We start from the raw sequence: 27,507 nt of genomic DNA, 5'->3' as shown, positions 1-27,507 counted from the left end.
GGCTCTTTGTCTAGCGCTGGAACCGATGCTGATGTAAGCACTAGTTCCGCTCTAGCGCTGGGGATATTTGACGAAGTTCTTTGCGGCATTAGTCCTACTGCGTAGTAAGCCGCCTGTGTAACTAAAGTCTCACCTCACGAGTCGTTTTCACCTTGAAGCCACCGTGCTAACGATGAAAATACTCATTAACAAACCAAAGGCAACCCACACAACGTGAGACAGAGTGCTTTATTGTCGCTGAGGCTTCACTAAACAAAATTATGTCCTTGAAGGGAGTCTGCTCACTTCTGCCTTGGGTTCTTCGCCGTTTTACTGGATGAGTTGTTCTACCAGCAGGGGATGCCTCGATATTAGTGATCGATTGAAATCTGGAAGGTCAATCCTTACCAAAAAGCATTACCTTTGCCTAAATCCTTAAAAATCCAATAGCTTAGCTGACAGCAGCCAACAGTAGAAAATTTCTCCAACGAAAAGCGTCTGTTTGGCTAATTCATGGCTGATGCCGTTTGGTGGACAACTACTATCGCGGATGATTCAAGCCAGAACTCGGTAGCTTTGGGTGCATTGATTTGCCTACAAGCAAACTTCGACAACTTAAAGAACGATCCCATCTCCTTGATGTATGGTACTTTGTCAGTTTGGGTGTAGAACACTCCAGGTATAGGGCTGGTCAGGAATAAAGTTCTCGCGTCAGTCTCGTTGGCCATCATGTTGGCTGTGCTGGCGCTCAGTGGAATCTGAAGGTGTCTAAATCAACGGAACCAGTGACAGACGAACCAATCGATTTCATTTCGGCATCGATTGACAATTATCATAACTTGACCATCTGATACACAACAAAAGAGAGACATATTTCTACTTTAGTGGACGTTTTCAGAAGTGCGGCGGTGGACTTAGTGTTTACCATGATGGCTAACTTAGCGGTAGTTTTATCTTGAGGCAAGTTTGTCGTAGACTTCTTTGAGCCCAAAAGGCTCAAAGTTATTATCAATGACTTCAAGAAGGCGAAATCTACCGCGTCGTGGTCATTGACATCGTCCTCGACCACATCTACGAATTGATCAATGATTCTTGAAAGACAAGCTGTTTGCGTAAGCTGGCGTATCCACCTCTGCTGTATCACCAACATCACCTGGGCCCGGGGGAGTTGCGATAACTTTGGTATCACCTCTTACGCGACTGCCAAGGCTGCCAACTGGGGATTGTTGAAAAAAGGCATAGGAAAATCTTCAAGATGACAATTGGTGCTCCCCAAGGCGAAACCGCAATGGCTTCGACGGTTTTCTTGGAGAAGACAATGACTTGAACTTCGCCAATTAAAGGCTTCTTTGCTTGAAGGCTCGTCGCCGAACGAGGTGATTGGTGCATTGCTTGAAGTCGGTGGTGACAGTATCGTCAAAGTTCACCGCTGACCATCTTGACAACACCATCAATTTGATAAAGACACCATCAACCCCGGCTCCAATAGCTAGCGGCTGATTGCGATAATCGATGATATTGCCGACACCGAGGGCAACGAAAACGACCAGGAAAACTCTGCATCATGACAGTCAAAGAGTGAAGTTTTGTCACCCTTGAGCCTACCCATGTGGACACTTGTTAGTCCTAGGACTTGGATGTCAATGATAGCCGCGCGCGGACTTTAAGTGGCGCGTACACGAAGTCGCGATCACATGAAATACTGATTGACAGAGTGAGCAATGATTCCCACTTCTTGCTTATACAATGTGACATTGTGGGGTGTTACTGTGTGATGGAAGAAGGATCCCAATCACGGAGTGATGACGCCGCCAATGGGCGCGACTGTCTGGTTCACCTCCGTGTTGAATTCGCCTACTTTGGACTGGTGGTGATTTCAAATATGCCTACTATGAGTTGTCAAACGCTCTGTCAAGAACGTAACCATTTCAGATTAGCTGAACCGACGGGGTTAACCTCCTATCACTGGGTGATATTAGGCACAGCTTGTCAAACTAAACCTAACGTCGAGGTACATCGAACCGTTTGTGAAGTTGATATTTGAAGGGGAGGTAACAATATACCCCAATTGCATGCCATAAAGCTGACTTTTGTCATAGTTGTGAAGAAATCCGGGGGTATGATACCAAGCTTTTTCAAACAGGGAGCAGTCGAACCCTTTGGAGGTGCAAGTGGTACATGAGAATTTCACGAACGAAAGAATAAATGAGGCTCTCCAAAATTCGTGATTCGGGGGGGTGAGTGGGGCCTGGGGAGCCGTTTCAAGCAAAAGCGTATTATGTGGTTGCAGTTATCTGTTTTGACTTGCGATGTGTTTATATGCTCAGAACATCGAGATGGTCTATGGTATTGAAGTATCATATGTTAGTCGCAGTCCTAAGGGGGGTTTGAAGATGAAGTAAAAACGAATATGCACGTCTTGTTGAAATATTTGAGCATAGATTCTCAACACGAGTAAGCCTTCAAGGGGACCCGTCAGCACCAACAACTATGGTTATAATGTCGTTCTATTATACATCTGTATGGGCATGAAAGGCATACTTTGATTCGACAAGTCATCGTAAAAGCCCCCGTGCCAGTTGAAACGATATCGGTTCTGCCTTACCCTATGACAAAGCTTTGAGTAAGCTCAATTGCGAGTAGTGACTGTTTGTTTTATCAGTTGAGGCTCATTCTTAAAGGCGCTTGCGCTTGCACTAGCTGAGAAGCGATGATCTTTGAGCAGAACTTACTTCACAGTTTTGCGACATATCAGTTCTCAAAATTTGCCGCCATTGTCCACAGTATGAACTCGCTAGTACGCTATTGATCTATGGCGACGGTGGAAGCATCGTGAGCATGCTACCAACCATTTGGGCGATGGCAAGACTGCCCGTATTGTTGGGGTAAACTCACTAGCCAAACCTGGAGTTTGCCAATAAAGGTGAATGCATCTTTCGTTTCATCAAGTGCAGCTTGGTTGTTGCTTAGGTGCTCAAAATGGTGACCTACCTCTCGAGGAGCTGCTGGCTGACGTCCTCGCAATTTGAAATAGTAGTTAATATGAAATATATGATATCTTTCGATTTCTGAGCGAGGTACTGATATTTACGAACAATATGGAAGGATACGATCGCTCTTATATTGATTGGACTTTCTGGTACTTCTCTGCCCTCATAGAAAACTTCATTATTGGGTACGGTACTCCGTGATTTCTATTCTAAGTTTTACAGTCTGACGAGTGAGTTGTTCTGTTGTCTGTAAATTCGATCATATTTGAGGGGCTTTATTAACGTCTACAATTATCGAAATTTGCACAAATTTTGACAAGACCTACTCGAAGGTTCTCGTAAGCACATCAATTGCCTACACGTCATTTATGAGCTTTAAGTTTTGTAGGACATTAATTTACCCCCTCTCGTTCTCCCTGAGTCGAAACAACGACATCATCGCCAACTACATACTATTGGCTACATTGGCAACGTCATGGTTCACTCAGTTTTTTTGCTCTACAATCATTATACGTCAATTTCGACGGAACGTTTGTGATGGCGACCTGTTTACAAATCTACATTGAATATCTTTCTTATTAGCCACCCTATACATATCAATTTGCAACTAACCATTACTCCTATCATAACTCTCCTAATTTTGTTGACCACCATAGTCACTTCTCCATTTATCGATCATTTTCTCGTCGATTCTGGTGAACAAGTACTTGCGTTCACCAATATTATGTCCCGGCTCCAACACGGTCTCGAACTTGTCAGGGATGGACAACGCCGGCGCGTTGAGCATCTCCTCGATCTGGTGGGTGGTGCCAGGCATGAACGGCAGGATCACCGCCAGCACTAAGTAAACCAAGTTGAGACCCACCGCTACAACGGCGTCAGTCTTGTCTGGCTCATTGTTGAAGTGGGCATTGTCCAACTTATTGTCCTGAAGGAATTGGTTCCCCCTTGCCGAAAGGGCCATCGCCAACTCCAACCCTTGGCGCAACTTAACGGCGTCCATAGTGTCGATGTACTGCTTGAGGAGACCGTTGACATCGTCATTGAACTCTTTGTAGTTGGGGATGTTCTTCACGTCAAATTTCGGTACAACCCCGGCGTATTTGGCATTGGCAAACGAGACAATCCGGTTAACGAAGTTGCCCAAGTTATTCAAGAGCTCTGAGTTATTCTTAGTAACAAACTCCTTCCAGGAGAATTGCAGGTCCGACAGTTCAGGTCTCACCAGTGCCAAGTAGTACCGCCACACCAGCGCCGACACCCCAGTCTCTTCAGCGTTGTTGCCAAACACACCAACGCCTCTCAGCTTGGAGAATTTGCCACCTTCATATTGCAAGTACTCTGTGGTCAGCAAGTGGTGCAACTTGGTCCAGGGGTCGTTGGTGCCAATTTCTGACGCCGGGAACACCACAGTGTGGAAGGGCACATTATCCTTACCCATGAATTGATAAAGATTAACGTTTTCCGGATTACGCCACCATTTCTTCCACGCTTCAACATCGCCATTCTTTTCGCCATAATTGGCAGTGATTGACACGTAACCGATGGTGGCGTCAAACCACACATACAACACTTTGTCTTCGTAACCCTCCAACGGCACAGGTGTACCCCACTTGAGGTCACGAGTAATGCATCGCGGCTCCAAACCTTTCTTGATCCATGAGTCGGTGATGGTGCGCGAGTTCTTCGACCAGTTGCCCTCTTCTGACGCCTTGTCTACCCATTCCTTCAAAGGTGCTTCCAATTCGTTAAGCTTGAGGTAAATATGAGTCAGTTCTCTCACCTTAGGCGTCGACCCATCCAACTTACATCTGGGGTTGATGAGTTGAAGTGGATCAAGCAAAAGCCCACATTTATCACACTGGTCACCCCGAGCGTCATCATAGAAACAGTTGGGACAAGTCCCTTCCACGAACCGATCGGCAAGGAACGACTTGTGTACCTCACAGTACAATTGCTCCGTAGTCTTTTCTTCGAGGAAACCATTTTGGTGTAACTTCATGAAAATGTCTTGGGCAATTTCCGTTTGGAGTGGGGTGGTGGTGCGACCAAAGTAGTCAAAGTTGATGTCGAACCAGTCGTACACTTGCTTGTGGATGATGTGGTACTTGTTGCACAATTCTTGCGGGGTGGTCTTTTCTTCCAATGCCTTAGTCTCGGTGGCAGTGCCGTATTCGTCGGTACCACAAATGAACAACGTGTTGACGTTGCGATTTTTGCTGTAGCGAGCATAGATATCGGCCGAAAGTACCAGTCCGACAATATTACCCAAATGAGGCACGTTATTCACGTAGGGAAGCGCCGACGTGATAAGCACATTGGCTTCACCCTCCTTGGGCACGATAGGACCTTCAACCTTGCGCACAGTATGACCCGACTTCACCTTCACAGCACCATCCCTGACTGCCGAAATAACCCTAGCAAGCTTTGTGTTCTTCTTGGCATCAGCCACGGCCAGCTTTACCGAGTCGAGCAGAGCGAATTCATTAATCCAAGGGTGTTGAATCTCTTGGTTCAATGCGTAGACCCCAGCAAAAAAGATGATCTGTTCCACGGTGGGCTCGGCCTTGGTGAAAGGGATATCAATGTTGATGGTTTGGTTCGTTTTCAACGCCTTGTACACCGCTGACTCTTCAAAGGTGATGGCAGCAGTGGTAGAGAAGTCGTTGCCCAAGTACTTGACGATGGCGTTGGGCTCGATAAGCTCTACCGCCTCATCGCCCTTGTTGAGGGTTGCAAGAACTGGTTGTGGCGAATCCCACGTCACCTCACCCTGACCAAACACCAGAGCAGCGATAGCAAGTTTAAGGTTGGCTGCGAGAACGTCTCGGGTGTTGCCCAGAGCCGCGTTTAACTTGAGGGTAGTCATTGATGAGGTCGAGGGAGATTTTCGCGTTTTTCCGTGTCGTGTAAAATCCTGACCACTGGTCTCGGACTTGTAAGGAACTAACTCCGGAAGGTGATTTGCTAGAGGGTTCGGCAAAAATTACAACATGATCGAATCTAAACATGTGAGGCTTCACATGCGTGTCTGGAGGTATTCCAAGATGTCACGGTGGCAAATATCGGTTGCGTTGTTGATTAGAATCACACAATCCGTGAGTCACACAGAGAGGGATTGAGAAGGACGAGAGACAACAAGGAACAATCTGCGATGACATATCACCACTGAATCATTGATTATGAGGGTAGCTTTTCCGGATTCACTCCACAAATGATGCCATTGGATTTCACTGATTTGCAAAGTACTCTCTCCAATAAAATGAGTAAAATCTGGAAAACTTGAAAGACACCAAATATAGCAAACAAGATTCACTTTCGTCACACCACGGGCGAGAAGTCATCAATTTATTTAAAAAACTACTTCTAAAATCTATAAAGTGGCACAGTTTACGTAGCAAGAGACAAGTATCATTTCTTCTAGCCTAGTGGCCCCTGCGCAGAATCGTCATCTTCTGCAACTTCGAATCAACGTAGGCGCTAAATCGCGAGTCGTGACGGACCGTGTGGGCATACTGGCGCAACTCCTTGGCGACTCTCGCGTGGAGACATGACCCCCGGATCTCCTGCTTGGTGCCATCAGAAGCAATGATTTTGAGACGGTAACCATTAGTTACACGCCGATGACTAACGATACTCGATACGTCAACCTTAGGAATGGTGTTATACACGCGAATGAACGCGTGGTCACCCTGTCTAAATCTCCTTTTCTTCAAATTCTTCAAATTTTCACCACCTTCCTCGATTATAAATTGAAGCTGATTTCTGTGGAATATCGAAGGGCCAGAGCATGCCGATGGCATTGCCAACTTATACCAGTTTTGCGGGAGCCGCTTGTCAACAACGAAAGGACCCACTCGAAACTGCTGACCTCGGATGGATGGTGGTGGATTGTAGTGGGGATTTGGGAGTCGTAACTTAAGCCCAAGCCAGCCGAGCGTTGAACCCGGAATTGCTTGAGAATGTTGATTGACTGAAGGCACCATCGCCTTCACCAACGAAAACAGAAGCTTAGACATGCTTATCCTCGAATATCAAGCTAGAGATATACGGTACATTGGCGGGTTATAATCACAGGGTGTGGTGTGGATTCTTGTCTCAGCTTGATGCTAATTGATGTACGAATTAGGAAGGTGTGCTCGATTAAACTGCCCCCACCGATATCCATAAATAGCTGACGAGAGTTTCACTATAATCCCCACATACTCAAACTTCCGAATATCACTTTGCTGTGTTGAAACTCGCTTTATCAGTAAATAATGGTCATCACTAATTAACTGTAGACATCAGTGCCGCACTCGCGGTCTTCTCGAAGCATGATCCGGCGCTTGTCCACAGGGGTACCCCGTCGCCTTCAAGACCAATGGAATGTGGTAATACACTCCACTAAAACAAAATCACAGCTGCCACTGCCGTTGATGTACGCAGTGAAGGACAACATCGCCACTGGCGGTGAAACTACACTGTGTGGGCTGCAGATGTTGGACAATTACCAATCGCCATTTGATGCCACCGTCATTGACCTATTGAACAAGGAGGGGTTCCAAAGCATTGGTAAGGTGAATCTAGATGAGTTTGGAATGGGATCAGCCACGACAAACCTGTGGTACGGACCTTCCGTAAACCCAGTGTATCAGGACGAACCTCATGTGTGTGGTGGATCTTCGGGGGGCAGCGCAGCTGCCGTGGCAGCCAACCTTTGTGATTTTTCTTTGGGAACAGATACTGGAGGTTCGGTTCGTCTTCCGGCAGCATATTGCCGAGTGTATGGGTTCAAACCACTGTATGGACGAATCCTGCGATGGGGGGTCGTGGCATATGCTCAAACACTCGATACTGTTGGGATAATGGCTCGTGATATCGATACCGTGGAGCGTGTGTTCGATATTGTCGACAAATACGACGAGAGTGATCCTACCAGTCTTCCGAATACTCTTCGTGATCAATCAGTCGAGCAACCAAAAAATTATGTTATTGGCGTACCTTTAGAGTTCAACGTTGATGAGCTATGCACTGAAGTGAAACAAGAATGGATCGAGGCATTGGAATACCTTGAATCTCAAGGTCATAAGGTGGTACCGGTACTGGTGCCGCTGATCAAACTGCTGTTACCTGCCTACTACACTATTGCCACCGCTGAAGCAGCATCCAACCTTTCTCGCTACGATGGTGTGCGCTACGGATTCAGCGGTGGGGTGGGAGACTTTGCCACTACCCTCCAGCGTCTGCGAGATCTGTTGGGTGATGAAGTGCAACGGCGAATAATCTTGGGCAATTACACTCTCTCGCTGGCACTGGGAGACCATTATAAAAAGGCAAACGAAGTGAGAAGAACTCTTGCTGATCAGTTCAACCGAGTATTCTCAAAAAAGCATTGTCTCCTAGACAATGATAACTGCGGACGTTGTGATGCATTATTATACCCAGCAGCGTTTGGTCCTCCTCCTACCATTAATGAATTTGAGGCAGAAACTCGTGAAAACTTTGTTAATGGCTACGTCAACGACATTATGACGGTGCCAGCTTCGTTGGCTGGGCTTCCTACAATAACGGTACCTAGAGGTCTTGGTCTTCAAGTACTGGCACAATATAATTGTGACGCCACCGCATTAGCAGTCGCTCGCCTTTTGTAAATAGCTTTCGTTCAAAATAATACAACGCTGCCATTTACTCATAAAGTATTGTACATTCCTGCATATAAGCATATTAGAGAGGGAAAGCCGAGGGGCCATCACACTAAATTTCAAAAAACCGCGAAAATTAGTCGTTCGAAATTATATGCAGTATTTTACCACATAATTTATTCAAGATAACACTGCATATATTTATTCACCTTATCGCAGATGCTATAAAATTGGAAGTGCGCATACTTTCTCAAAAAAGTAATGGGAACGCTCGGATAAATGGAAGTCTGAATATGAAAAAAAGAGGCCCAAGTGGACATTTAGGGATAGATAATCACCCAATTTAAGTGAACAATTACGGAAAGTATAGGTATTTCCGAATAAGGAAATTACACTCTCGCGCTTGTTGCGTCCTGTTTATGTTCCCGTACTGCATATAAAAATCAGAAAGTCATAAAATTGAGGTTTACGTCTTGCTTACTAATTGCTTACTAATACTAGATTTATAAAATTTTCATGTATTTGGCCTTGAAAATAAGCATTTTACTACGAATTCCTGCCAGGATGCTTAACTTAAACCGAATTGTTTTCATATGTTAGGTGGTTTATGACATCCAAAATAACACACTTTGCTTCAGATCAAGGTACATCAGCTCCGTGTACATTGACAGCCATTGTCCTGTATCCTCTGTACCGTCGTATTTCATTATAGAAAATCCTTAGGCGAGTATATTGCCCTCAGAAATGTCAAGGAAATAGTGAAAAACGTACCCTCGAAAGTAAATCTTCGAATTCGAAGTTGGGATTTCTGACCTTATCTCACTCAAAAAGACGTGGTTTCGATGGTATTCAAACGACAATCGTTTCTTTGTCTTAAGTGCAGAACCTAGAATTGTTACATCATCAATCGATCTCCGATGCGATTTTCGGTACACGACGATATACAGCGTTTTTCTTTGAAATCAAAACAACGGCAACTTTTTGTTTGGTTCTCTGTTCTGGCATATGAATATTCAAATGAATCACTTAAGACATCTTAATGTCTTAGGGTCTGGCAGATGTAATTCTCTCATCAATGCTCAATTGCACAATTTTCATCGAGATTTTTACTTCGACTTGGACTGAATAATCGTTTCAGTTTTGCTACTTGGCGTGTGCTTATATAGGCTATGGAGAGCCAGGGCTCTTGTAGTCATGGACCCCCTCATAAGCTGATTTCAACGCCCCTTTGATTTGAATCGAGGCAGGCTGAGGGAAGTTGCGAGAGACGCACGGTGATGTCTCTTTCCACAATTGGATTTCCGATTCCCTTCGCTTCAATTTGGCGTTGTCTTTGAGTTTGAGGCAGTTGAGGCGAGGGCTCTTGAATTTGTTTTTCCCTTCTTGATCTTGTAGATTCATAATTCATGTTTGCTCCGTATGTGATCCACGTTAGAAATCATAATAAGGATTGGGTGATTTGAATATTTAGCTGGCAAGTTGAATACACGAAAAGATTGATTCTAGACTTATCGAGATCTGAACTTGATTCAAAGCGGATCTTTATTGTTTTACCGATCAACTGAAAAATATGTTTTCCTTATCTAATAGTTAAATAGTTTTGGTTATTTGTTTTTGTCATCAGTGAAACCACCTTTTTGAGCTAACGAGTAGAACAACGAAGATTTGTTAGCTAATAATACCTCAGGTGTATCGAATTCAGCAACTTCGCCTTTATCCAAAACGACAATACGGTCACTATCCATAATTGTATTTAACCGATGAGCAATCGTTAAGATTGTTTTGTCCTTAAACTCGGTCCGAATTGTTTGTTGTAAGATTTTGTCCGTTTCAACATCAACAGCAGCAGTAGCCTCATCGAGCACTAATACATTCAGCGTGTTCATCTTCAAAAGCACTCTGGCGAGGCACATCAATTGACGTTGGCCAATCAGTAAGTTAGACCCACCTTCAGATACTTTCACTTCAAGTGCCAGTGTAATTTCCGAATCATCCTGATCCCGCAGATTGTACATGTTTTGGACATGGTCCTTCAAATGAGCAAGCTCAAGCGCCTTCCACAATTTGGCGTCCAGATACTCATTCGTTGGATCTAAGTTAGAGCGGATGGTCCCCTCAAACACTTGTGAATCTTGAGGGATAATCAGCAAACTGTGACGTAAGTCAGCAAGACCTATTGTCAGAGTGTCAACGGTGTCGATGACAATCAGCCCGGATGACTTTTCGATAATTCGGAAAAGCGCAAGAGTCATCAGCGACTTTCCAGCACCGGTTCGACCAACAATACCGATTTTTTCGTGAGCGTTGACATGCAAATTGATGTTGCGGAGCACCAACTCAAGTTCGGGACGATAGCGCGCTGAATAATCTTTGAAGATGATTTCACCCAGATGAGGCCAACCCTTACTGGGACGGTGGTCCTCAATAACTGCTGGAGCCTCGGGGACTAGCTCAGAATATTCAAGTACCCGCTCAACCAGTACAATATTTGTTTCAACCTCGACAGTCATACGTACAATCCAGTTGAGCGACTGAGTAATTTGTAAGGCATACAGAACTGATAAACCCACTAAACCAGCCAGTAAATGACCCAGACGAAGAGTCAAAATTGCGAGGCCGGCAGCACCCAAGATAATGATAGACCCCAAAAACTCTAATCTAACGGCCAACCACCGATTGGCATTGATCAGTGGGTGGTATGCCCGCATATTTTTATCAACCTGCAACTCGTTCATGAACTTAAATCGATTCGTTTGTCCATAGGCCCGGATCACCAGCACCCCATTCAAAGACTCCTGGAAGTTAGCAAAAATGGGCGACTTCAGAACTGAGTCCAACCGTCTGAGCTCTCTCAGGGTTTTGAGGTAATATTGTTGGTAGTAGATGTATAATCCAAGAATTGGTAAGATCATGAACACGAACACAGGAGTGGAAAAGCAAATCACGCCAATAGTGAACATCACCTTCACAGAGTTCGAAAAAAATTGTCCAAATACTCTACCAAGAACTTCATCGATCTTGTAAATATCTTGCGAAAACCGATTGAGAATTCTCCCAATGGGAGTTGTTTCGAAGAAAGACATGGGGGCACGAAGAACCAGGTAAGCCATATCGTTGTGGAGCTTCTTAGAACCCTGTATAGTGCAGAATATCCACATTACACAGGTTTGGATCAACATGGCTGTGGAAAACCCAACACCAAGTAAGAAATAAATACCAAGATATTTTCCAATGTTCGGATTAGACCCATGTTCAGTGTTAACTTCCGACCAATGTTTAAGCCACACATTCAGTCCAACTTGAAGGGCCATGGATATAACGATGCACAGAAGAAACACGACCACTCCTTTTGGATTACAGGCTTCAGCGTAAGCTTTATACACCTGCCACTTCACTCGTCCTTGTTCCATATGTTCTTGACGAGCCCTGGCATCATCATCAAGTTCAACTTGCTGCTGCCGCTCTTGATTTAGCTTGTCAAGTTCACTCAACGAGACGTCCAGAGCTCGACGCAAACTCAGAGAACAATCGAAATCGGTGTCCAGCTCCAAGTCGTTGGGATCGACTTGTACCAGAGCCGGGGTACCTTCCCTTTGAAACAGCTGGGGTTGAACGGTGGCTTGCAGCTTCAAAGCATCAACTCTTGTTGAGGATTCCAGTGCACGCACTGGAGTAGTTTCACGACTCAGGCCGCCAAATTCTTTGATTAAGTTGTACAACTTGGATGTTTCCTGCTTCATTATTTCATCAAAAGTACCCAGTTCAATTATACGGCCATCAGAAATCATTTGAATAGTATCAGCCTCCAGCAAAACCTTGATATTATTTGTGGCAAGGACCTTACACTTCAGTTGGAGCAAACCATTGGGGCCCAATACATGTTGGCGAAGATGCCTACCAACATGTTCATCTACCGCCAGTAACGGGTCATCAAGAAGATAGACATCCGCGCGGGCATACACAGCGCGAGCAAGTGACAACCTGGCCTTTTGGCCACCAGAGAGGGAAATACCCTTTTCCCCTACCTCAGTTTGATCACCCTTGGGTAAAATTTTCAAATCCACTGTAAGGGCGCACGCCTTGATAACGTGATAATAAAACTCGGCATCATATTTGTGTCCGAACAAAACGTTCTCCTTGATTGTTCCGTTCATAATCCACGGCACTTGAGACACATAGGCAACTTTACCATGAATTGTTACTTCGCCATCAAGCTTGTAAAGATCTCCTAATGCTGCTTGAAGTACCGACAGCTTACCCAGCCCAACGCGACCAACAATGCAACTAAGTTCACCTTTTTTCGCTTTCAAATTGATGTTAGACAAAGCCACCTTACCTTTGTCCTTCGACCAGAGGAACGTACCGTTTTTAATTGACAATGCAACATCGCCTCTTTGAGTTACAGGACCGGTTCTGGTCACAGCGTCCGATTGAAGCTCCAGACTGTTGAGAAATTTCGTCAAACGCGCCACCGCCACTTGGGCTTCGACAATATTGGTGATCACCATGGGTACAACGGCAAGGGGGAATGACAACAAATTGAATAACAGCAAGGCCGGAAAAACCAAGTCAGTTGTAAGAGCCTTTTTTTGAGTGAGGACAAATACAGCGAAAGTCAAGCACGAAACCAAAAAAGGAGCTAACGACCACGTAAAATTCAGGACAGCGGAAAACACCCCCATTTTTTTGAGATTTCTCAATTCTAAATCATTTCTAACGTGATTCAATTTTTTGAGATAAGGCGGTTCCCATGCATACAATTTGAGCAGCTTAATGTTATTCAAGATTTCCAGAATCAAGCGAGACCTCATGTCCTTGTATTTCATTTGTGTGCGTTGCAATCTCTTTTGGTACTTTGCAATAACTGCATTGAGGGGAATCATAATTAACATGATAAATACCCCAGCCCACATTGAGTAACCAAGCAAGTTATACAACGACACAAGACATAATATGATTTGGAAAGGACCCAGCCATATGATTTGCAAATTTTGTACAAGATCTTGAAGTCTTTGTACATCAACTGACATCAAGTTAACAATATCACCGGTCAGCAGTTCTTGCCGAGTGTCGTTGCTGAGCACCAAGGCTTTATCGTATATGACAGTGGTAAGCGAGGTCTTTATCTTCATACCGAGATCGAACGCTCGCTGGAAGTATTGGTGCAAACAGGCGGTCTGAGTCACGGACACCGCAAACATGGCCAAAGCTATCATCAAACCTTTCGTTAAGGGAATAGGTCCGTCAGGGTCATTGCGCAGCTCAGAGTATTCATTAACAAACTTGATCAACATTCGTAAAAGTTGAGGTTGAACAAATGCCAAACTATCTTGGAGAGCTTTAAACACCCCACCCAAAATAAATGGCGTACCAAATGAACGCGCAATTGCCCAAAATAATGATGGACTCGAGTTATCTTGATTATAATAGTTTTCAGTGAAAGTTTCGGCAGTATTGTGACTCTTAAGTTCTTCAGGGAGCGCAGGTAAGTCGTTTTGAGTCAAGTAGTGCTCATAGCCACGGCGCATGAGTGGCCCCATCCAGTTGAAGGTAATGCGGCTGAACACATCCGCGGTATCATAGGGACTCTTGACTAAATCGTCGACCTTGATTGGCAGAAGTCTCACCAACAGCTCAATCGTAAGTATGATAATACTTGCCACCGCCAGTAATGCCGAAAACCGGGCAAACTCGGTGTGCAATTGGTGTCGAAGATATAGATTGCCCAAGCGGGCGCACGAAAGAACCAGCTCGAAAAGCCAGTAAAACAAAAGTACCCCATTGGGTATCTGACTTTTGAACAGTTCCACGTAATGTAACGCCATGGCCACTACAGTGGCAATAACAGTGGCCACTAACAGAGTGTGGATAATGTCATTGTGACTATGTTGCACTGCCAAGACGATGGCAAACCCAAGGTAAAGAGCTGAAACCACCATTTTGACATAGAAGCCCCAGTTGAGTCGATTGCCCACTTGTTTGCGGCGACTTAATTGAATCAATTGGTAGACGCCACCAGCGATCATAAATAATGCCGCCATCAACATCAACGTCCCTTGAAGAAAACACGGGGCAAAGTCGTTATACTTTTGTGATAATGGGCCCCAACCTTCCTTCAGGGTGCAAACGAGCCATCCTTTGGGTTTCAGATGCTTCTTCAACACTTCAATTGACGACGCCGTCAATGAGGCGTTGAAGGCAGTGGGTGCTGACCCAGGTGCCATCGCTTGCCACCAATGAGGTAACCACAGGCCCAGAGCTACCCAAGCAGCGGGAAACTCGGAATAATCCATGGAGATGTAAGGGTTAGATGGTAGTTGTCGCGAAGGGTTTTAGTCAGCGCTTCTGCAGGGCAATCGGAGAAATCGCTTTACGTGCAGTGCCCTACGCTACTGATGTCAAAGAGAAAAGACAACTGGGAGCAGCTCTCGCTTATCAAAAGCGACTGTCAAAGACTTAAGGGATTCTTACGGCTAGGTTACCTTCCACCGATAGTCATACATGGTCTGCTGGGTGTGGGAAAGACTACATTGGCACGGCACTTAGCCTCCGAATTTAACTACCAAATCATTGAATGTGACGCTACAGATACCAGCTTGGCTCAGCTTGGCGATATTCAACGAGATCTTCAACTGAAATCTCGTCGACTTAAACCGCGGGTGGTAGTTTTCATTGACGAGATTCATCGGTTCTCTCGACGACAGCAGGACTGGTTGTTGGGGTACGTGGAAAGCGGCGAATTCCTTTTCATCGGGGCTACCACTTATAATATACATCACCGATTGAATCGAGCTTTATTATCGAGGTGTCATTGGATAGAGATGGTTCCCCCATCTGCAGCGGCGTTGGCAGACGCGGTTGCGGAGGCAGTGGCGATAACGGGTACGGCGGAGTTCACTGTGACCCAAACGGGCAATGTGCGAATTGCAGAGGCGAGTGCCTCAGACTTTCGCCGGGCGAAACAATTGGTGGCGCTTATACATCTGACTTATGGTGACCGTTTTATCACTGACGACGAGGTGAACACGGTAGTTGATCGTAGCTGTTCCTCCAAATTATCCCGAAGCGATAGAAATTGGCTCTTTCGTCGAGTGGAAGGTTGTCTCAATGGTGTTGTCGTCGGTGGCAAGCGTAGTCGACAATGGGGCTTGAAATACATAGACATACTTGTTGCTCATGGTGAAGGCAATAAAATGGCTACTTGGTTGATTACTTATTGTGCCGCTCATGCTGCTGATGACACGTTTGTGACGCTCGTGCGCTCAATGAAGGCGATCAAAGGAGGTGCGGACCCAGGACAGATTTTGCGGTACGGATTTTCACTTCTACACGCAGCCACTCGACGACTGACACCACGAGTTCGGCTTAGAGATCTCGATCTTGTCCATACTATAGTAAATCGAGATCGTAAGTTAGATCGACGGCTGACAGCGGCAGTCACTTTTGACGCCGACGTGGTGTCGAGGCTTATCCCTCGCGGATAAAGGGAAATCGACGCTGACGTTGTCCGTTCGCGGTTATTTTTGTTCGCGTGACTCACCGCCAACCACGTAATTCATTCCCCCATGGGGTTTTATGACAGAAACCCGCTACATCACCCTAATATAATATACTGAACAAGTTATAAATACTGCTCGGTTTCGTAAAAAAATCAATGTCCTCATCCCAGTTAATTCCATCTCGGGAACGGCCTTCGCTTGTCCGCAGTGGCGGCCTTCGCCCGCCCCCTTATGGTCTCCAACGGTCCACCTCAACTACCACAGAAAAAAAACGCGAATTTTATCTACTAGCCTCCGCCCTCGTTGATCACTTTCGCCTCGTCACCATATAACCATGGGCGACACAAAGGATGTGTCCATGGTGGACATTCAAAGCTCTGCTAACACTATCCCATCGGCGCCGCCGAGGCGGAAGCTGACGCTCATTTTAACCGACGACATCGACATGGACCAAATGAACCTTGACCGCGAACCCCAACAATCAGCTCAGCCACAAGCACCATCTACTCCGGCTCCCACCACTAATGTGGGTGTTACCGGTACCAATCAGAGCAACAATGACGGTGACCAGGCATCGAAACTAGAGCCTCCCGTGACCATCCCGGTGGACATCACTTGGGTCCAGGGCGGGGAAAAAGTTTACGTCACCGGGCTGTTCACCGATTGGCGAAAGATGATTGGGCTCGTTAGACAGCCTGATGGCAAGTTTATGGTCACGTTGGGCCTTCCTGTGGGCACTCATCGGTTCAGATTTGTCGTGGACAATGAATTACGTTACCTGGATTACTTGCCCACCGCTACCGATCAAATGGGTAACTTTGTCAACTATATCGAGGTGACTCAGGATCACGTATATTCACATTTAGCTCAGGAGCAGCCGGCGGAGGAGCCTTCGCAGCCTGACCCAACTGAGAGACGACCACTGGTTTCGACGATCAGCCGCGGTATGCTGCTGACGTGGGGGCTTACAAATGATGACGACGATATGGGCAATGGGTTTTCTCGCTACCACGATGGTGACACTTGTCTGGAAGTGGCCGGCGCGAACCGCAAACGATCGTATATTCGAGACATCCCGCCGATTTTCTATGACCCCAAAGTCATGGAGCAGTACTATGTCGCGATCGACAAACAGCTGAAGCTGCAAAATGGGCTGCAGCAAGCCTGGCTTCACCCGCCGCAATTGCCGCCTCACCTTGAACACGTTATCCTTAACCAATTCAATCAGAACGACCATGATAATAATCTGGGAGCGTTACCTATTCCCAATCATGTGGTGCTTAACCACTTGGCTACGACGCTGATTAAGCATAACACTTTGGCAGTAGCGCTGGTGGTACGCTACGAACAAAAGTATGTCACCCAAGTGTTATATGCGCCCTTACAGACTTAAGTATATGAACTACCCAAACTTGGATGATGGAGAGTGGTCGTGGTTGTGTATAATGAAATTACATTTAATGATTCCGATCCGCCGTACGCGGCTTCGCGCGCAAAATGTTGTCGACTCTCAACAACAATTCTGCGGCCTCCGCTGCCAGCAGTACTACCGCCCGCTTGAGCTTGTACAGCTCGACGATACCAAGCTCGCGCATGTCCGCGACGGTACCGTTGTTCAAGTCGAGGCCCAGCGTAGTCATACCATTGTAGATCGCCAGTCTAAGCTTACTCACGAGCTCCAGCGAGTCGAACCCGGCGTTATCAGCTAAGATCGTCGGTAATTGACGTAACGCACGCGCAAAAGCTTCAATAGCAAGCAGTTGTTTACCGTCAACGTTGGCCGCAGCTTGGTCCACCGCTTTAGACATCACCATCTCGGCACACCCGCCACCTAAAGTCGTCTTGGTTTCCTTGGTGGTTTGCAGCAACACCAGAAGGGCATCGTGCAACGACCGTTCCGCTTCGTCCAACACCTGTTCGGTGGCCCCTCTGAGCACCACGGTGCAGGCTTCGCCCGCCTTGCAGCCAGAAAATTTGAGGAATGAGTCTTCACCAATAATGATCTCCTTGATTTGCTCACACTCTCCGAGTTTGACGTTTTCGGGTTGGTCAAAAGTTGAAACGACATCACCTCCGGTAACCAAAGCTAATCTTTCGACGCCATCGAAATCAGCATGTTCGATGGTATTGATGTGAGCGTCGGTGAACAACTGTTCCGGGTAGTCGTAGATAAGTTGGCGGTTGATGAAACAATTGGCGCCGAACTTTTTAATCTTTTCCACCTTTTCCTTCATCTTCACCTTTTCTGCCTTCTCCAAATCCGCAAGCTTCAGCGTCGAGTCCACTTTGAATTTGGCGCCGAAAATCTTCACCTTGTCAGTATCCATCGACGTGTTGGCAATCAAAATCTTGCATGGGCCAATTTCTTTCGGCTGCAGGATGCCAAATTTCTTATCAAGGATGAAACCCTCGTCGAGGTACAGATCGGAAAGCTTACCCCCCGCCTGCTTGATGATTTGGATATGATTGAGATTGGTCTTACCGTTAAGTCTTAAGATAGCGTCAACTGCCATGGTAGCAAACTGTTCTTTATCCTGAGATAAGATCTTCGATGAAAGGGTGGTGCGGGCGATATTAAGGAGATCCTGACGGAATGACTCGTGGAAAGCACCATTGTCGACTGCCAGCTTGGTGAGAGCATCCACGGCCACGTTACGTGCCTGGCGGTAACCTTCAATGATGATTTGCGGGTGCAATCTCTTCTCGATCAACTTTTCCGCTTCTCGAAGCAATTCAGCCGCGAGCACCGTCACTGACGTGGTACCGTCGCCGACCTCGTCGTCTTGCACTTTGGAAAGGTTCACCAACACTTTGGCGGCGGGATTGTCGAAGGGAATCGATTTGAGGATGGTGGCACCATCGTTTGTGACAAGCGACTTGTTGGGGTCTGACGACAGTTGCAACAACTTATCCATACCCTTAGGGCCAAGGGTGGATTTCACGAGGTCACCCACGGCAATGGCCCCAACAAATGCCAGCATCCGGGCGTTTTCCCCACGCTCCTCGGTGGCTTGGTCGCCTAAGATTTGGACTGACATGACTCTATCGGGGAGGGGTACACAAGATGAATTTTTCGCGCTGAGGGGGGTAGGAACAGGTGGTACACGATTTGAGACCATCAGATCAGCCTCCAATACTTAAAATACAAAATGTTAATCAAGGAATTGACATCACAGACTAATGTTATTGATAAATAGCATTCAAATTTTATATCTAATCGTAGTGTATGAGAAGTGAACGTTGAACTTTTGGGATCAGGTGGCAACTCCGGATGGGTCGGAGCCAGGGGTGCGCGGAGACTCCTCTGAAACCCAATGAGCACTGATTCTGAGTTCATGTAAGATTAATTAGAGACATTAATGGTTAATAGTTGTGTGATCAGTCGCGACGGTCGCGTAAGTTGCATTTGCATGAGATAATAGGAAAAATACGGGAAATTTGGGGTAAAATCGAACCGTTGACATCATAAAATAGCCCGGTTGAGCTACAAATCGACAATAAGTGAGAAATAATTGTAAGCTGAGTCTACAACAAAATTGTAACATTTCGACACAAAACCATTCTTCTCACCGCAATCTTCCCTTCGCACTGACAATTGATGTTAATGCCTCATTTTATACTGAAAGCACGAAAAACGATTGGAGTCTAGTGGCATCAGGGTTTACTTCGAGGAAAGAGCTCTCACGACGTGTAGTAGGAAATCAGCCAAGTCGCGCGCTGTCCTCGGAGGAACACGGAAATGCATCAGGAAAGCCTAAGCGACGCGAATGTCTTAAGACACTATTTTAGCTTGGGCTATTAATTAGAAAAAAAGCCACTCAATTAGGCAAGAGCTCAAGCTGTTGTGAATACGAAATACCCCACCAATTCCTTTTTACTACTCTTAAGAAATACTTCAAGGGTAATTTGCGTGGTTCACACGACGCGGATGCTCTGTCTCCACATCACCAACTATTTTTTCCACCCCAATCGCGAGAAGGACAATTAAGATTATCCACTACCGTCAATGAGTATAGCCACGCTGGAGCCCGCGTTGGAGATGCCGCTGGAGCAGAATGCCAAATACAAGCAGTTATTTGACAAGTTGGATGTGCTGAAGCTGGGGAAAATCTCGTTTGAAGATTTCGAGAAGGCATTGGCTCGGCTCAACCACCCTATCCACGACGACCCCGCGATGGTTAAAACGGTGTTCCAGGCATTTGATTGCAACAATGACAAGGTGATTGATTTCAGTGACCTAGAGAACTATCTACAAACCACTGATGAGCAGATCCGCGCCGGGTTTATGAAGATTGACCGTGATCAAGACGGCAAGCTCAACCGAGACGACTTTACCAACTATTTGCGCAATACCCTAGCTCTTGAGCCGACGCCAGAAGAAGTCAACTTTGTTTTTGAACAGATCGATACCGCGAATCAAGGGTATATCACCTACGATGAATTCCGTGACTTTTTGTTACTTATGCCTCGACTAGACGGGTCGCGGGTGAAGACAGCATTTACATTTATGGCCGAAGAACTTGATCTTTCTCTGGATGGTGAAGTTACTCTAATAAATCACTTCTTGAACGGGTTTGGCTATTTTTTGGCTGGTGGGCTTGCCGGGGTGGTGCTGAGAACGGCAACGGCACCATTCGACCGTATCAAAGTGTTTTTAATTGCTCGTACTGATTTACTGTCAACTGTATTACACTCAAAACTGGAAATTGAGAATACAGCTGCGAAGCTGACACTGATGCTCAAAGAAGCTCGCAAACGCTTGAGTCAATCACAAGGACTCAATATTTCTCTGGTTCAAGAGCACCCCCACAAGAAAACAATAAGATCACCGATGATTCAGGCAGCCCGTACTATCTGGAAACAGAGTGGATTCCGCGGATTCTACGTGGGGAATGGGTTAAACGTTTTTAAAGTGTTCCCGGAACTGGCAATGAAGTTTGGTCTGTTTGAAGCTACTAAACGAGTTTTCGCTCGAGCTTTGGGCCTTGAAGATACCCTGCAGTTGTCCAAGTTTTACACGTACTTGGCAGGGGGTATCGGTGGGGTGTGTGGTCAATTTACGGTGTACCCTATAGATACCCTTAAGTTCAGAATTCAATGCTCCAAGCTTGATTCGAGAATCCTGGGCCATAAACTACTTATTAAGACGGCCTCTGACATGTACAAAGAAGGGGGCATTCGGATTTTCTACCGGGGCATTTTGGCGGGGGTGTCAGGCATTTTCCCTTACGCCGCGCTTGACTTGGGAACATTCACCACAACAAAGCGCTGGCTTATTGCCCGACAAGCTCGTAAAGAAGGTATTTCTGCTGAGGAGGTGAAATTGCCTAACTACATGGTGTTGTCGTTAGGGGCGGCCCTGGGGTCGTTTGGTGCGACGGTGGTATATCCGATCAACTTGTTACGAACAAGATTGCAGGCTCAGGGGACCTATGCTCATCCGTACACGTATGATGGGTTTTTCGACGTTTTGAGAAAAACATTAGCTCGTGAAGGTGTACCTGGGCTCTATAAGGGGTTGGTGCCTAACTTAGCTAAAGTGGCTCCTGCGGTTCTGATCTCGTACTTCATGTACGAAAACTTGACTAAATTATTTGGTCTCAAAACCACCAACTGAGATACTCTCCCATCATATGCATATTTTTCCTACGAATGGCAAACAATTACTCATTTAGCATAATCTACTATTTTTAGAATTTCAATCAAGATTGTAATCATACCTGATGAATGATGATCTCGAGTAAATACAAAAGTTGTCACAGTCTTAGTCTAAATTTAATGGCGGTACTCGCGGCAGCTTTGACTACCATTAGAGGCGAGCTGACAATTTTCGGGTGCGCACCATGACAGATAAGATCATCGCCCAGGCCCAGGAATGGCTACCCAATATACCCCTCACTGTGGTTTCCCAAGGTGCCGAGGCCATTGTGTTTGCTACCGATACTCATCCTTACTCCGGTGATAAGCCGTTGATCATCAAGTACCGCCCCAAAAAGTCATATCGTCACGCGAAGATTGATGCACAGATCACACGTTTACGAAGCACTGGCGAGGCCCGTTTCATGTATAAGTTGAATAAGCTTGGAGTACCAGCTCCTATGCTCGTGGCATGCGATTTTGATCACGGAATCATTTGGATGGAGAAGGTAGGAGGCAGGTTACCTCTGGGCGAGGCCAGCTCGTTGAAGAATTGGTTGTGGCATTTAGAACGTCTGGGAAGCAATTGTGTCGATGAAGATGTGGCGCAAGTGCTTAATGAGGTTGGTGAACTTGTGGGGAAGCTTCACTTGAACGACATGGTGCATGGAGATCTTACCACTTCAAACGTGATGTTAGACAATGGCCATCCGTGTCTCATTGATTTCGGTCTTGGAGATCATCTGAGTTTAGCCGAAGACCGTGCTGTGGATCTTTACGTGTTGGAACGGGCGGTCAATAGCACGCACTCAGTTTATGCTGAGCAATATAATCAGTGGTTTCACCAAGGGTACGAAAGAATTCACACCGAGGAGAAGTATCGGAAAGGATCAGCAAAGCGGTTCAAGGAGACGATGCGCAAATTAGAAGATGTTCGACTTCGTGGACGTAAGCGAAGCATGATTGGTTGATTTTGGAAGAATGACAAGATATTACAGTCTTTATGTTTATTTCCCCATATGGTTTCGACAATGATATAACTATATCCTACTTTGTGCCTCAAACCCTGCAACTTTGAGCGTGACAGTTGATCGCGTTCAAATTTATTTGATCCAAAGTATATGTATTTTCAACCACTTTTTGGTTTGCTCAATCCCGACCATCACTTCAATTGATTCTATACTAATTTTAAGTGCATTATTACTCGAAGTATCCACAAATATCAACATTGTATGACGTCAATTTTGGCGATAGTTCGGTCAGCATCTTTTTCATTACGAACGATTCCGCTATAAGATTCATATTACTCGACGAAAGTACGAAAATTTACGGGAGTTGATAACCTACACTTGAAGGCTGAATGCCATTTAATTGCATTATTTGAAGTACTAGTGTTTGGTACAACTTCGAGAAATACGTGTTGCCACGAAAAGTCATTATTTGTGGTGACAATTAACATTAAAATTAAAAAAATACTGGTACGTACAACGTAAGAGCAGGCTTAAGACGACACAAAATGGATGATGTTCACCGATCCATTCTGTCAGCGCCCTGGTTGGCCAATTGATCAGCTCTGTTGTTGCCGTAATTGTCCAGATGACCTTGGACTTTGGTGAATTGCGCCTTTCCCCAACCCTTTTCACCGTAAGATTGATTGATGGAATCCAATTGACGCGACATCGGTTCAATCAAGTCCCGATTTTTAATCGGCTCGCCGGTTGACGATTGCCAACCATTACTCTTCCAATTGTCCCGCCAATTCGTCATGCTGCCAATCGAATACAGCGAGTCGGAGTGAATGTTGATCGGTCCCTTCGAGCTGCCATCTCTCAAAGATCTGGCTTCGTTGTCCAACGCATGCTTTACAGCATGGAGTTCCGCTCGTTGGTTAGTGTATCTGCCAGAATTGTCAACTTCCGAGAGAGGTTTCGACACGTTACGGGAGTCGTTTTCACCATAGTAAACACCATAACCACTGGCAGCAGATCTCGATTGACCGTTGCCCCGGCAAGCGCCATCGGTGTAAACATTGTTTGATGATTTCGAAGAGGTGTAAGACCCTCGGCTGGAGCTCAGACGTCCCGAGGAAGATCTGCTACCAGAGTAGGAGCCGCCACCAGAGTAGGAGCCGCCACCAGAGTAGGAGCTACCACCAGAGTAAGAATTGCCACCAGAATAGGAACTGCCACCAGAATAGGAGCTGCTGCCACTACCAGAGTTAGCAAAAGCAGCTGCTTCCAGCTTGGAAGAAAACTTCTGGAACTTCGCTCCCGAGTACCCTTTCACCTGGGACTCACAAGCACCCCAATTGTCGTAAACACCGGTGGACCGGCCATCAGCCACAGCGTAGTAATACTTTCTAGCCATCAGAAAATTCGAGGGGTCAAGGGGTATGCGTGAGCGTCCATGATCCTTTATATTTAAGAGGTTATCAAATTTAGATTCTGGACACAAAGTTACCGGCTAATTTCACCCTTAAATTTCATCAGTCGACTTGTCAACGACAATTTTTACTGCCGAATGTCTATCAATGGCTGCTACTTGATGAAACCAGACCTTACAATTGATTCAACGAGAACGAGTCAAGGCGACTATAAGCTGGCAAATTGAGCAAGTTTTTTCATTTTGTTCAGATACTCAATTGACAGGTTTCAATCGTACTGCACAGTCTGAATTTCTGGTAATGGTTTTTAGTGGACTTTAAGACGCGTCCGCGTGTGATTTTTTTTCAAGTGACTGCCTTTTTCGACTGCATAATGGTTTACGAAGAAAGTGATGGCGACAAAATGGAATACAGTGCCAGACCAACAGCCACGCCGCTACTCCAAATATGATCAGACGCTGGGAAATATTATCATGGGCTATTTCGTTAATGAAAATCCTGTCTTTAGAGTGGTAGTTTTCGACGTGATTTAACGATCAAATAACGTTCTGATTAGGGGGATATACAATTTTCTATAACGTATTTCAACACTTAGCTCCATGAGAAGTTCGGCCGAAACTTGTGCTAATTATATTGAGAGCTGTATAGGCAGTAAAAATCGTTTACCACACCGTATTCCGAATTTATATACTAGTACTCGGTGTAAATTCATGGAAAAAATCAATGCTTATGCCATTGGCTTCGGCATTAGGCGAGGACGTGAGGCAACGAGTCCCCTTTAATATAATTGTTTTGCCTTCGCTTCTTTCTGTTAGCAACAGTTTCTTTAATATATTGAGTACGGGGATAGCTGCAGGGGTCCATCTCCAGAAGATATAGTTGCCGCGCACACCCCCACACACGGTTCAAGAAATTTTGGACGACCCCACTTTTTGTTTTGCGAAAACACTATGAACACAATGCTCCCCCATCCTTTCACCCCCACTTCCACCACCCCCACAAACACAATGCTTAACCCCACCGTGAAGGTTATAGCATGAGAAGCGGTGCAGCGGCAACAGTTACCCCATACGGAATGCGGCCAGGGTCCAGTCTACCAGCAATTGAGCCTAGTGGCAAATGCGCCGAACAGAAGCTTAGTGGCAAATGCATTATGAACGTGGGTTATATTCTATCTATGTCGTTCCATTCCCAGTGCAAGAGCAAATCGAAGCAGGGTTTGTTTTGTTTCCAGTAGCGCTTCAAGTAGCGCTTAGTGCGCCCGCCGACCTGTTCCGAGTGGAGAATGAGGCTGCGCTGGTAGGGATTAATGGTGGCGAGGCCCGCTACTAAAAGGCACATGGGAGGAATCCCGTGGCACTTTTCGTGGACGAGCTCGCGGAGGATGGTTCCCACCCACCGTTGTACCGGTTCCAGCATCAGGGCGAGCGCCAGGTTCTGGATTTTGGCGACGATGATGGCGCCGGCGCTAATAATTACCATCATCAGCGCGAGATGGGCGCGGAGCTCGCGGTAGCGCAGGTACTCGCGCACCTTCAACTGGTCGAGCTGGTGCTCGGTGGCGATGCCCGCCTGTTCCAACTGGCGGAGATGGTGGGCGAGATCACTCCACGAATAGGCGCCGGGGGCCAGCGACCCGGCCCACGCCACCAGGGCGAGGGCTTCGTACGCGACAAACACCAGCGGCGGCCGCGCCTGGGGCCGCCGGCTGAGCCAGCGCCGCGCTTCAGTGAACACCGTCGGGGGCGCCGCGAGGGCGACGTCGGCGGTGGCCGCCTGCGGCCACCACGACACGGTGCAGGTGTAGCAATAGACAAACGCCTCCACCACCGCCTGGTCCTCCTCCAGGCGCGCGTGTTGTTTGTGGCGGAGGAGGTGCCAGGCGATGTCGAGATAGCGGGCGCCGGTGGTGTGGATCCAGTGGTCGCGCCAGCACCAGATGAGGGCGACGGCGACGAGCCACCACGCGCTCGGGTCAAACGTCCCTTGGGCGACGGCGGCGGCGACCATGGCGGCGGCGCGCCGCTGTTTATCGGCGGCGACGGCGTGGGCGCCAATATAGGTGGCGCCACAGCTCATCATCACCTCGCAGAGCACCGGCGGCACCTGGGCGGCGCTCCAGAGGCGCCCGAGCAGCGGTAGCAGCAGGGCGACCTCGGGCAAGAAGTGGTGGTGGAACAGGCGGAGGAGCTCGCTGTCGGTGGTGGCGCTGGCGGGGACGTCGCCTGCGCCGGTGGGGGGCGCCACCAGCGCCGGTGGCGTCCACGGCCGCTCGAACTCGGCGACAAGGAGGCGGCTGGCGTCATCGCCAGAGTCGGCGGCGACGAGTGATGGGGGCGCCGCCGAGGCTGCCGCCATCGTCATTGTTTCAGGTCGTCAAAATGGTCCAACGGAAACAGGGGGGGGGTAGCAGTGAGGGGTAACTGGCGGCAGACACACCCAGGGACGCCGCGGGTTTTTAACCAGAGAGCGATGAATCGTTTGAGGGTTATGTGGTTATGGTGACATAAGCGTGCGCTCGCAACCGGGGATGTCTCGGCGGATATAGGCGCATCAAATCTCGCCTGGCCGCTGCGGGATAGCGCCGAGTCGAATCCCCGGAGCGACATCGGCACCGAGTCACCCCCACTCCAAGGTATTTCGCCGTAGCAATAATAGTGGCCAATGGTGGCTCTTTTACAATAGCCAATCAATATAGGACGATTGAGAGATTTGTTAGTTATACTGGTCTTGTTTGTCGGCGGTAGTGGTGACGAATGGTGGTAGTACTAAGATTTCTAAGGCTTAACGCCGAGCGCGCAAAACGCCACAAGCAGGCTTAAGGTAGTAGTGTCGGCCGGGAGTTTCGCGATGCCCCCAACGACATTTTGCGTTTTTCAACACGGTAAACAATGAAGTGATTGAGGTGTTAAAAACGTCATTATTATTATTTTTTTTTTTTTTGGTAAGGAGGCCCCCTCCGAAGAGGGGAACACAGAGCTCATTTAGGTGACATCCTCAAAATTTGCGCGTCCCAATCGGGAAGCCGCCGTGCCCCCCGATGCCCTCTTTCACTAAAAAGCGCCCGGCTATAGGTGGAAGTGTCCTTCCCCCCCGACATTACCCATCCGTGGGGCACAAACGGCGCCGCAGCGACATGGCTCCAACGGCAAACAAACATGCCCGCTGCGCTACGACGTTGTGCCGTGTGCCTCCCCCGCTCACGGCTTCTCAAATCCATTATTCTCCATTAATAGTGCTGGTGTGGGTGGGTCTGGACTCCTCCGGGGTTTACCGCCACCGCAATCGTCTGATCTCTATCTCCGTAGACGAGGAACATGCCATAACCAATTCCGTCGGGTCAGTGACACATGTCTACGCCATAAAAACATAAAGCCGAGGTAGGGAAAGGAAGC

General features: G+C 47.0%; 8 protein-coding genes across 8 annotated transcripts; 4 read left to right on the top strand and 4 right to left on the bottom strand. All coding sequences in view use genetic code 12, as the record gives it.

The window, feature by feature from the left end:
• Window positions 1–3,603: 3,603 nt before the first annotated feature.
• Window positions 3,604–5,838, bottom strand: MES1 (methionine--tRNA ligase; the record flags this gene model as incomplete). Its single annotated transcript, XM_034156934.1, has 1 exon — window positions 3,604–5,838. The coding sequence occupies one exon, from the start codon at window positions 5,836–5,838 to the stop codon at window positions 3,604–3,606; it is 2,235 nt and encodes a 744-aa protein (XP_034011120.1).
• Window positions 5,839–7,285: 1,447 nt separating this feature from the next.
• On the top strand, window positions 7,286–8,602 carry DIURU_004098 (glutamyl-tRNA(Gln) amidotransferase subunit; the record flags this gene model as incomplete). Its single annotated transcript, XM_034156933.1, has 1 exon — window positions 7,286–8,602. The coding sequence occupies one exon, from the start codon at window positions 7,286–7,288 to the stop codon at window positions 8,600–8,602; it is 1,317 nt and encodes a 438-aa protein (XP_034011119.1).
• Window positions 8,603–10,197: 1,595 nt separating this feature from the next.
• YCF1 (ATP-binding cassette glutathione S-conjugate transporter) lies at window positions 10,198–14,886 on the bottom strand (the record flags this gene model as incomplete). The annotated part of the gene is made up of 1 exon (XM_034156932.1): window positions 10,198–14,886. One exon carries the CDS (start codon window positions 14,884–14,886, stop codon window positions 10,198–10,200), a length of 4,689 nt encoding a protein of 1,562 aa, XP_034011118.1.
• Window positions 14,887–16,426: 1,540 nt separating this feature from the next.
• Window positions 16,427–17,485, top strand: KIS1 (Kis1p; the record flags this gene model as incomplete). Its single annotated transcript, XM_034156931.1, has 1 exon — window positions 16,427–17,485. The coding sequence occupies one exon, from the start codon at window positions 16,427–16,429 to the stop codon at window positions 17,483–17,485; it is 1,059 nt and encodes a 352-aa protein (XP_034011117.1).
• Window positions 17,486–17,549: 64 nt separating this feature from the next.
• On the bottom strand, window positions 17,550–19,130 carry CCT2 (chaperonin-containing T-complex subunit; the record flags this gene model as incomplete). The annotated part of the gene is made up of 1 exon (XM_034156930.1): window positions 17,550–19,130. One exon carries the CDS (start codon window positions 19,128–19,130, stop codon window positions 17,550–17,552), a length of 1,581 nt encoding a protein of 526 aa, XP_034011116.1.
• A 968-nt stretch (window positions 19,131–20,098) lies between these two features.
• DIURU_004094 (Ca(2+)-binding ATP:ADP antiporter) lies at window positions 20,099–21,709 on the top strand (the record flags this gene model as incomplete). The annotated part of the gene is made up of 1 exon (XM_034156929.1): window positions 20,099–21,709. One exon carries the CDS (start codon window positions 20,099–20,101, stop codon window positions 21,707–21,709), a length of 1,611 nt encoding a protein of 536 aa, XP_034011115.1.
• A 226-nt stretch (window positions 21,710–21,935) lies between these two features.
• Window positions 21,936–22,700, top strand: DIURU_004093 (serine/threonine protein kinase; the record flags this gene model as incomplete). The annotated part of the gene is made up of 1 exon (XM_034156928.1): window positions 21,936–22,700. One exon carries the CDS (start codon window positions 21,936–21,938, stop codon window positions 22,698–22,700), a length of 765 nt encoding a protein of 254 aa, XP_034011114.1.
• Window positions 22,701–23,256: 556 nt separating this feature from the next.
• Window positions 23,257–24,096, bottom strand: DIURU_004092 (ribonuclease H family protein; the record flags this gene model as incomplete). The annotated part of the gene is made up of 1 exon (XM_034156927.1): window positions 23,257–24,096. One exon carries the CDS (start codon window positions 24,094–24,096, stop codon window positions 23,257–23,259), a length of 840 nt encoding a protein of 279 aa, XP_034011113.1.
• Between the last annotated feature and the right edge of the window lie 3,411 nt (window positions 24,097–27,507).

Source organism: Diutina rugosa (assembly GCF_008704595.1).
Source record: "Diutina rugosa strain CBS 613 chromosome Unknown scaffold13_size251220, whole genome shotgun sequence".
NCBI classification, from domain to species: domain Eukaryota; kingdom Fungi; phylum Ascomycota; class Pichiomycetes; order Serinales; family Debaryomycetaceae; genus Diutina; species Diutina rugosa.
Note: the sequence above shows the minus strand (reverse complement) of the source record. Positions and strands in the feature narration are given on the sequence as shown.